At 43.4% G+C, this 11,212-nt stretch overlaps 1 protein-coding gene across 1 annotated transcript in view; it reads left to right on the top strand.

The window, feature by feature from the left end:
- Ddx6 (DEAD-box helicase 6) overlaps positions 1-7,179 on the top strand; it is a 31,430-nt gene extending 24,251 nt beyond the window's left edge. The window contains exons 11-13 of the mRNA XM_021173090.2: positions 517-618; positions 2,109-2,291; positions 2,962-7,179. Of these exons, the coding sequence (XP_021028749.1) occupies positions 517-618; positions 2,109-2,284 (278 nt within the window). The 3' untranslated portion in view covers positions 2,285-2,291; positions 2,962-7,179. The remainder of the gene's footprint in view (positions 1-516; positions 619-2,108; positions 2,292-2,961) is intronic.
- Positions 7,180-11,212: the final 4,033 nt, after the last annotated feature.

An 11,212-nucleotide genomic window follows, 5' to 3' on the forward strand; every position in this document is an offset into this window, starting at 1 on the left:
CGGCCATCACTGGAAAGAGAGGCCCATTGGACATGCAAACTTTATATGCCCCAGTACAGGGGAACGCCAGGGCCAAAAAAAATGGGAATGGGTGGATAGGGAAGTAGGGGGGAGGGTATGGGGGACTTTTGGGATAGCATTGGAAATGTAATTGAGGAAAAGATGTAATAAAAAAAAAAAGAATAGTCCATAAAGGTCTACATAGAATGGCAGTGTGTGCCCATAATCCTGATGTTTGGGGGTTTGACAGAGGAACATGAGTTCAAGACTAGCTTGGGCCACCAGCAGTCCCCACCTCAAATAGAATTCAGTGTCATGAGTGATTTTGGAAGGTTGTTGTGAGAAAGGAAGGAACTCTGATTATGACCCTGTTGTGAGTGTGAGGGACTTTGCCTATTAGTTTACTTAGATGAGTTGTAAATTGTTTTCCATAAGTGGATGGAGGACTTCTAAAAGCATAATTAGTGAATTACCTTTCAATAATGAAAATCATTACTTGTTTGTTTGTTTTTTCAGATCTGTTTACCCGAGGTATTGATATACAAGCTGTGAATGTGGTAATAAACTTTGACTTCCCAAAGCTGGCAGAGACCTATCTTCATCGTATTGGAAGATCAGGTAAGTAAGAATAGGGGTAGCCTCGCAGACATTGCTTGATGAGAAATACAATCTTTCATTTTTCCTTTGTGAAGTAAAGTATAATAGCTGTGAGAGCAGTGAAATCACAGCAATTGACTTGTTTGATATTTAAAACTAAGTAATTTTTTTTATTAATCATTTATATTTGGAGACAGGGTCTGGCTACATATATAGAAAGCCCAGGCTATACTGGAATTTAAAATGTACCTGCCTCAGTCTCCCAAGACCTTGTGTCATTTATTAGAGTTAAGCCTGATAGAGCACCTGAATCCAATCCTGGTACTTATGTAACAAGAGAGAAACAGCTGTCAGCACACACACACTATAAAAAAATGTATTTTTTGTTGTTGTTTTTTTGAGACAGGGTTTCTCTGTGCTCTGGCTGTCCTGGAACTCACTTTGTAGACCAGGCTGGCCTCAAACTCATAAATCCACCTGCCTCTGCCTCCCAAGTGCTGGGATTAAAGGCATGTGCCACCATCGCCCGGCTAAATTATAAAACTTTTTAAAGAATGTTTTTTAAAGGTAAGCTGACTATATGTGGTAGGTACACTTGGGAAGAGGAGGCAGGTGACATCTGAACATTTGTGTGTTAAGAGGCCAGCTGGGGTTACAAACTGATTTTGAGGCCAGCCTCAAAAAACATGATTGAGACTCAATTTCGGGGGTTGGGAGAGTTAAAGTAAGCTGGAAATGGTGGCACATACCCTGTAATCCTTGTGCTTGAGAGATTGAGGCAGGAGGATCATGATTATAGTTGGTAGGGGGTTGGGAGAAATGGGTTTGCTCTCACAGAGCCTGTAAAGCTCTCTGTTTGATTTCCAGCACCCACATCAGGTGACATAAAAGCACTTGTGACTGTACCTTGTTAATAACAAAAAGTTAAGTCACATAGTATCTCACAAGAAGAAAGAAGGAAAGAAAGGGGCTAAAGTAATTACTATATACTTAAAGTGAAACACAAGAAAACTGGATTGATTGAACGGTGTAGTGTACAAGTGTATTGTTCAGTGTGTGTATTTTGACAGTCGTATCCAGTTTGTCATTTCAAAACCAGAAAATTTAAGTATAGCTGTCCTCAGGGTTCATGAGCAATGGGCTCCAGGAGCCTTGCGGACATCAAAGTCTGGGTAGTTCTTAAAAGCCTGTGGTATTAGCATATAACCGGTGTATATGTTACACTGTATGGTTAGGGAGTAGTTGTCCGGAAGTCTGCTGCCTGTTCAGTACAGTTGATGTGCCAAGGGAAAGACCTAAGTTGTTTTGTTTCTGATTTGTTCAGTCTTGTTTGTGCCATTCAGAATGCCACCAAATGAATCTATTGCTGCTCTGTGTTTTGGCATATTACAGACTTGTACATACATGTTGCTCTCACAACATGTGAGATAGATACTTTTATATTTGAATCACTTTATTTACCACTTAAACTTTTTGCCAATTTTAAACTCATTAAGCACATTTTTCTTTAGGTCGCTTTGGTCATCTTGGCTTAGCCATCAACTTGATCACATATGATGATCGCTTCAACCTGAAGAGTATTGAGGAGCAGCTGGGGACAGAGATCAAACCCATCCCAAGCAACATTGACAAGAGCCTGTATGTGGCAGAATACCACAGTGAGCCTGCAGAAGACGAGAAACCATAACAAGCGCGTATGTACCTAGTACCCTGACAGAACCTTAGAACCTTCAAGGATTTCCAAACCCTGCCCAGTGTGAGCGAGCGAGCGAGCGAGCGAGCGAGCGCCTGCAGTCGCTGCACTCTGGAGACCTTGAATTGGGGAACTAAAGTCAATAGGGCTGCATAGCCCTATTATTCAGAACACAAAAGGCTTCTCTGTGATACTTCTCTTTCACTTAATTTTTATGTATTTATTTTTGAGAGAGGCTCAGGCAGCCAGAGGTGCCTTCAAACTCTTCATCTACTGTAGGATAGTCTTGAAAACCCAATGTTCATGCTTCCACTTTCCCAGTGCTGGCATTAGGGATGACGGCCACACCCGTGGCCTCTTAGTTGTGAATGAAGGCTGCCTGCAGTCAGAACTTGGAACGTCTCATTCTGTCCTGGGGTATGTGGGAAACTTGTAGTTTAGTTGATTTTTCTCAGCCAGCCTTTAGCCCTAGCTCAACTGAAACAGACTGGACTTGCCTGCACGAGCTGCCACAGCCAAGTGAAATCTTCCATGTAACTAGTAGATCACTTTAGGAGAAAGTGCTAGAGAGAGCTTACTGTAAGGTTTGTGAAAACACGTCTCATTTTTTTATATTGGATATAAAGTGGATATATGGATACTAATTTTAAATTTCTAAACTTTTCCCATAGGCTTTGACAAACTACAGAAGGCTCTTTGGATCTGTGACACATCATTTTGGGGGGGTGCTCTTCTCTTTGTGGGTTTTTTCATCTTTATTTTGGAACTATGAAGAGTTATATAAGAGCTCAGACATTTTTCTTTTTTTTAAACTGGTGAAGAAAAACTGAAAAGAAGACATAGACCTTTTTTGTTCCACTTGTTTGCACTGTGTGCTGACTGAACATTCGTTGCACTAACTGCTGGTTTTTAAAGATGTTTTCTGGGGAAAGGGGACAAGGAAGGAGGAAAAGAAAAGAAGGGGAGAAACCCTAAAAAAAAGAGAAGAATTTGGGTGAACACGTGCACCTGTCTAAAGTTCTCCACTAGCTGACTCTACTGCATTTCAACTTCTCCCTGATTATTCATCCGTTTTTAAGCCTGAAGAGCTTATTACTTATTTGTGCGAAGTGCCTTATGCTACAAGACCATTAAGAATATCATCTTTACACACAGCCCAAGGAATCAACAGAGTCATGTTCTATTTTCTTTTTTATTTCTTTGCCTCTTCATTTTGGTTTCAAGTTGAAGTCTCACTTCCTGTTCTACCAGTACTCACGCCCAGGGCCGGAAGGTGGACTAGTGATGGTAGCGCCATTTTCCTTTTCTTTATATGGAGGAGTTGATTCACAACTGCAGTCCATCCACACTGTACATACATGTATTTAAAAAAACAATACCAAGTAAAATTTTCTTCCGGGCTGAGTAGACGCACCATCGTCGCTCCCAAAGNAAAGAGCAGCCTCTCACTGCAAGAGCCAGATGATAAGCCTCTGTGCTCTACAGCAGAACACTACGCTGGCTCACACGCGTCCATGAGCAGGAAGGCACTCGCTGTAAAGACTTGTCGGAGGGAGCCTTGATCCTCTTTCCTCTGTGGCAAAGCGTGACCCGTAGAAAATTGGATGTGTATACTTGTATAAACTTTGTAAATAAGTTTTTTTTCTGGGTTCATATATATATATATAAATATATATATATATACATACATATATATATTATTTTTTTTGGATGAAGGTTGCTGGGATTAAGGGATTAGAGTGATTATGGGAGCAGCTAAAGATGAGAGGGGCTCAGTTTTCTGCAACACTAAATTCTAAAAAGTGCTTTGGCCTCTTAACTGTAGGAAGCAGACCTCTGCAGGCCCTGTGTTGGAAAGGGGCCCAGAAGCCCAGCCACACTGCTCTTGTAATGAATGCACAGGCAGCGATCTTAGCAGACAGCAAGAGAGCTTTGCAAGGCTGTGGTCCCTGAGGGCTTTGAGAAGCTCTGTGGTTTGGCTCTCCTGTCCTAAACGTTTGAGGAACTTCCCAAGTTCTGCAAAGGGGAACAAAGATGACTCTTCCTTGGAGTGNGAGAAGTGTACAGAGTGCAGTCTTAGAGGAGAGTGTGTGGAGCGTGGATTTTTATGTCACCGGACCAGCCAGTGCAGCCTCGGCGGGCTTGGCCNTTGTGGAGCCTAGTTATCCGCGGCCCCTCCTGTTGTGTGTGAGCAGCGCCCTCTGCCTACCTTGATAAATACATTTTTGCAGGAAGGGGCAGCCCGTTAGAGCTGTTAACTTCCATGCTGCAGAAAGCTGCTTGCTGCCCGTTCTCTGTGCCGCACTAAGAGTTGCTGTCTGTCGTTTTGCNTTGTAAATCGCTGGCAGATGCTTTAGCTGGGCAGTGTTGCTTTAAACTGTGCCCCTCCCAACACGCTTGATGTTTGGCCTGATCTCCAGGCAAAAGGAGGGAGGTGAATCAACCAGTGAACTTTTTTTTAAAAAATGTTTTTAATTCCCTTTTAACCCAGTATACTAGGTCAGGAGGCATCTAGGGAACAAAAAAAGCAAAAAACAAAATTAAAAAAAATTGATTTTCATATTCCATCACTTTGAAAACCTTAAATGACAAGGTATGTCGAGTCTGCTTCCATGCTTAACTCGCCTGAAGAGAGGAGTCGGTTATTCAAAGTTGCTTTGACTTTGCCTAGTTCTAAAGCAAAACTATTTGTGACTTATCCCAAATTCTTTGGGGATCAAAATCCTACAGATGCCTCCTTATCCGAGATAACCCTGACTCTGTAACAACTGTAGCAGGAGCTGCACGGTACAACCCCCAAAGGCAAGTCCAGTCAAGTGTTGGCTACAAAACAAACCAAATTAATAAGGAAGTCACTTTTTTAGGGAGGGTGGGAGTGGGGTCTTAAAAACTCTTTATTTTGACCAACAGATCTTGCCCTTGTACCGATGCAGCTCTCCTCCTTCCTGCCTTTGGCGAGATGAGGGATCGCCCCGTAGGGCAACGTGAGCAGGAAAGGAGTACAAATGCAATCTGCTGTCTCGCCAGAGGGCAAGTGGGTGATCAACAAAGTGCAGTCTCTTGCCAACCTTGGACTGCTCTGCCAGGTGCCGCATGCCTATGAGTCCCTCTTAAAGCACAGACTCCATGGGGAGTGTTCTGAAGTACAGCCTCTGCTGAGGGTGGCACTTGGACAGCTGGGCACCCACCCCGGAGATCGCTGCCTGGAGAGGCGGTGCTGGGGTGGTGCTTAGCTCACTTGAGCTGTTGTTAATGGGAAGATGCCCTACTGACCAGGTCAAAGCCTGGTTGGTTGTTTTTGTTTTGTTTTGTTTTTTTATCCTTTTTAATCCCTCTTAATAAGGAATATTGCTACTATTGGAAATTGTCTTTCAGGTTCTTTCCAGTAATTTTTAAAGTAATGGTTATGTTTTGGTTTTCTCCAGTAGTTCATTTCGATAAAAACTATGTCCTATTTTTAATATCCATCTCAATGCTTTTAGCCTCTGGTCATGTAGTTGTGTAATAAGTTACAGACTGTTACACACCTTGCTGCTCAGGGCCTGTTTTTTCTCTCCCTTAGTATTCTGAACATGAAAGAAACTTTCTTAGGAATGGAATACATTTACCATAAAATGTTTTTCCTGGAAAGGAAAACCTAAGTAGCTCTAAATTATTTCCAGATGGGCACCAGCATCATAACAATTGGTTGACCCGGTGGGGTGGGGTGGGGTGGGTGGTTGTCATACTCGTTTTTCAGAATGAGATGAGGGCATCTTTCCTTGGCCACCTGCTTTGTGCTGGACACCATCATGCTCAGTGAGAACAGAGCACAGCACAGAGCTTGGAGTGACATGTTGGAAACAAAACATCTCATTCTGATCATTTGGTTTATTTTTTTTTTAATAGGGGTGGGAGGGGAGGGTACTGTGTCCCAAAAGGGAGGGTGTCTGCACTAAGGATTTAGAAACACTTTGGAAGCTCATAACCTCATGGGAAACTGCCTTTAGCCACACACACTCCTGACCTTTAGATGAGTAACAAAAAGATGAAATAAGTTTGTGGGAATTAAGCCATGTTATTTTAATTGGATACTTTTTTTTTCAACTCTCTGTGTATCTTTAAAATTGTTACTGTGGAATGATTTTCTTGCCAAATAACTTTGTCAGGCAAAATTATTGGCCTCATGGGAGGTGAAGTAAGCCAGATTTTGGGTGAATTTATGTGGACTTTGGTGAGTTTGTAGTTCTACTTTATATTCATAAAGATAGTTTTTTAAAACTCCCAAAGCAAATCTATTTTCTTCTCTAATGTAAAAACTCATCTTTGGAATAAAGAGTTAAGTGTCCAAGGGTTGTAACAGATATGAGGTCAGAGGGAGCTGGCCTGGCCTGGACTCTGCCCCTCCACAGCTGACAGACTCCAACAGAAGTGTATTTAAATCTCCAGTAGACAGAGCTGGGCAGGGCAAGGGAGGGGTGGGCCTGGGTTAGTGAGCTGCAGGCTGCGGTATTTTAACCAGTGGTTCTTGGGGAGGGATGCTGGAGAATACAAAGTCACTTCCCTTTTTTGAAACAAAACAAATTAGAAAAAAAAAAAAAACATTTTTTTTGTTTAGTAAAAATAAGAAAATTCTAATGTCCCTAGTCACAAGGGACCAGTTCCACCTTGAGCAGTAGGAACTTAAAAATTTGAAAACATTTGGGGAAAGGGAAAATTGGCTTTCTGTTTAATTGGCAAATGTTCCAGTGGGGAGGGTCTGTTTTTGTTGGGATGTGTTACAGTGTATGTACATGTCTATGGACCTGAGTCTTTAAGGAGTTATATACATGGTTCATTCAGAAAAGATGGTTGGTAAAATCTTGATTCTTTTTGTTAATTTATCTCAATAAAAGCCCACTGGAACTTCAGGTGTCTTGTATGTATGTTCTTGAAGCAAGTTGTGCCTTTAGGAATCGGAGAATATGTTACCATTGTACTTGAAGTGGTGCGGCCAGCCCACTTTCTTGTGAGCCTAGTTGAGTAAACTAGTTGAGTAGTCTTCCACCCTAGGCTGCCCACTGCACACACAGTTTCCATTGCAGAGGTGAAGAACCAAGATTGGTTGCGATTCTAAATCATCAGCTCCCAGAGTTATTGTCAAGTGTAAAGCTGTGTATATTCCTAAATCTTAAAGAACAAGAAAAAATCAGTAGACACTCCCAGGAAGGATCCTGCCAGTCCTTTCCCAGCCCCAGGAGTCTACTTAGATGAAACAAAATCTGCTAGGCAAAGATCAGCCTCTAGTGGAAAGAGGGTGGAGGGAACTGCAAGATGCCCTTAGTTTAAGCTCAGAGTCTGCATTTCTAACCTTAGCACACTTTTTTTGTTTTTATGTTTTTTGAAACAAGGTTTCTCTGTAGCCCTGTCTGTCCTGGAACTCACTCTGTAAACCAGGCTGTTCTGGAACTCAGAAATCCACCAGCCTCTGCCTTCCAAGTGTTGGGATTAAAGGTGTGCTCCACCACTGCCAGGCAACTTTTAAAATTTTTTTGGCTTTTTGCTTAGCACACTTCTATAAATACCCATAAACTGATTGTAAACCCGTGGTTCTCAACCTTCCTAATGCTGTGACCCTTTGATACAGCTCCTCATGTGGTGGTCCCCCCAACCATAAGATTTTTTTAGTTGCCACTTAACTGAAATGTTGCTAGTGTAAATTCCTGTGTTCTCCTATGGCCTCTGACAATCCCTGTGAAAGGGTCATTCCAACCCAAAGGGGTCCCAACCGGCCACAGGCGTGTAGAAACCCACTGTTGTGAACTGAATGGGAAGGCATGCTACAGCAATGAAAATGTGGAGGGCTCTGCTCAAAGATGATTGTCCAGAGCACTGTAGAATTGGGGGACAGATGAGTCCCGAAAGGATGCACAGTTGGGCTTTGCTTCTTTATTTTGAGAAAGCTTTGTATGCAGCCCATGCTGGCCTTTTGACTCTTACTCTGCCTCTGCTTCAAAAGTTTGTAGGTTCCAGGCATGTTTGCCAATGCAAAGAGTTGTGTGGGAAAGGGGTATGAGACAGAATGCTGACCTAAGGGTTTAGATGCTTTGGAGGTTGTGACAAAAAGACTCCAGTCTCTCTCCATCTCTCTCTCTCCCTCTCTCTCTCTTTCTCTCCCTCCCTCTCTCTCCTTCCTCCCCTCAAAAACTCTTAATCTTGCTAGATTTGGTGATGCGGAGTATAACACAAGTGCTGTCTTAGGATAACAGGAGTTCAGGATTTAAAGCAGATACAGTTTTAATGTGTGAAAGTCACACCTCACATATCCGCCTTGAAAATCAGCTCTGTGGCTACATCGTCATTATGAAGGCATCGGGAGTATCCTCTACCTAAGGACCACTTGAGATTGCTGTAGGGATAGGGCTCCATGCTGGAGGAGTAAGGTTCCCATGGCCACATTTTAATCCTCCCTTAAGTCTAGGGTACCAAACATCTACCTTCCAGGTGCTTCCTCTCTTTCTCCATAGATTGACTGTGTGAACTAAGTTAGCTTCAGATTGCCAGCTTCCTTTTAGACTTACTTATCAGGGATATCCAACCCTCTCACCACCCCTCAGAGATTCAGAGAAAAAGAGGAGAGTACAGTCTTCTAGCTCCTTCCATTCCTTTATGGTGGGCTCTCTAGCTGCTTCAACTCATCTCAGACTGAAGTCTGTCACTGCTTCCCACCTCCTGTCAGCTCCTTGTTAGATTCCCCTCTGCCTGTTAATAAGCCCTCCTCACGCTAACTTGTCCAGAGTGGGTTATCTGTTTCTTGTCTCTAGATTGATAGATACACGCTATTAGTGGCCCCAGGAAACAGACTGAAAATTAGATTTTATGGTGGTGGCGAACGCCTTTTAAGCCCAGTGCTCCAGAGGCAGAGGCAGGCAGATCTCCAAGTTTGAGGCCAGCCTGATCTACAAAACAAGTTCTGGACAGCCATGGCTACACAGCACAACTTGAGCCTTCAGCCACCACATTAAGTATGTGTTACCAAGTCAAGGGGCTGTGAACTGCCTACCACAAATTACGTGTTACTTAGTTCAAGCTACAAGGCAGCTTTGAGCTTTGTTGGTCCCGAAGTTTTGGTTCTCAATGGAGAATCCTCCACCAGGGAACTCAAAATGGATCCTTAAAACTAGAAGCAGGTTGCCCCTTGCCCACATGGGACTAAGGGACCCACAGGCATTTTAACACTATATTCAGTAGCCAGTCTTGATTGGAAAAATGAAACTGGGTTGTAACTACTGTCAGGATAAGGAAGAACATGTCTAGCTGGGTGTGGTGGCGCACACCTTTAATCCCAGCACTTGGGAGGCAGAGGCAGGCAGATTTCTGAGTTTGAGGCCAGCCTGGTCTACAAAGTGAGTTCCAGGACAGCCAGGGCTGCACAGAGAAACCCTATCTTGAAAAACAAACAAACACACAAAAAAAGGAAGAACATGTCTGTGACAAGGTAGGTCCCCAGGGCTCCCATCCAATATGATAAAAGGGATAGTGTCACAGGGCAGGCTGCACAGCTGACAGCCCATATGCCTCAAGGACAGTTTGGACTGGAGATGTATCATAATGGTAGGATGCTTGCCTGGCAATCCTTAAGACCCTGGGTTTGATCTCCAGGTCTGAAAAAAAAAATGTGGATTGTTTCAGCCCACAAAGCTTCAGGACAAGTATAGGCAGGAAGCAAATTGCACTGAGCATGCATGGGCGACCCACTAGTTGCAGAAAAGACTTGTTCTGAGCATTTCTTCATTGTTTATTAATTCTCCTTTTGTCTTCTCCCATTCTCCTACCAGGTAAGCTATAATAAAGATTAGCCCTGTGTCTTAGTCAAAGGAGGTCCCTGCCTCAACCAAAAGCAGCTTGAGCCTGGCCTGAGGAGAAGCGACAGGGACAAATTGCTACCCTCCCCTTCCATGAGACTTGTTACAGTTCTGATATTTTGTTTGGTGAGACAGGGTCTAATAGATTCCCAGGCTAGTCTTCAGCTCAATGCATAGCTAAGGGTGATCTCGAACTTCAAATCCTAATGCCTCTCTACTCTCCAAATACCCAGATAATAGACATGTCTGCCATGTCCAGTTTATATGGTTCTGGGGGACAAGCTGAGCTATGGTCCCAGTTCTTGTAGGAAATGAAACTATGCAACAAACAATATCACTTTGATAGGAAGATTGCACTGTTTAGAGGGAACTAAACAGGAGCCAACGAATGCATAGAGCATCCCGCCCAGAGCTTCCAGATCCAAAGACAAAGGGAAGGAAAGAAGAAAAGGAGAACTGGCAAAATACAGACAGAAAGTACAGACACTGGGTGAAAGGCTTTCAGAACTAATGAAAGATACAAGGCCCCTGATTGATCCAGCAGTCCCGGACATGCTGTCTTCTCTCCTTTCTCCCTACTTGCCTCTTTCTTTTGACAAGGCCATGCTATGTTGCCTAGGCTGGTTTCAACCACTATGCTCGGGCCCTCTCACCTCAGCCTCTCCAGGAGCTGGGACCACAGGCATGGACCACCTCACCTGGCTAATGCTTAGTTCTAAATTATGCTGCTGAGTGTTTAACACCTTCCCAACAGTGATAAGGTTTGGTAAACATAAGCTAATTAGGTGAGGTTATGGCTCAGCGGTTAAGAGCACTGACTGTTCTTCTAAAGGTCCTGAGTTCAAATCCCAGCAACCACATGGTGGCTCACAACCACCCATAATGAGATCTGGTGCCCTCTTCTGGTGTGTTCGAAGACAGCTACAGTGTACTTATGTGTGATATTAAATAAATCTTTAAAATAAAATAAAAAAAAAAGAATGCCAAGATTTGTCGAGCATGGTGGCACTCGCCTTTAATCCCAGCACTTGGGAGGTAGAGGCAGATGGATTTCTGAGTTTGAGGTCAGCCTGGTCTACAAAGTGAGTTCCAGGACAGC

The sequence above is a fragment of the Mus caroli genome, chromosome 9 (genome assembly GCF_900094665.2).
Source record: "Mus caroli chromosome 9, CAROLI_EIJ_v1.1, whole genome shotgun sequence".
Lineage (NCBI taxonomy): Eukaryota > Metazoa > Chordata > Mammalia > Rodentia > Muridae > Mus > Mus caroli.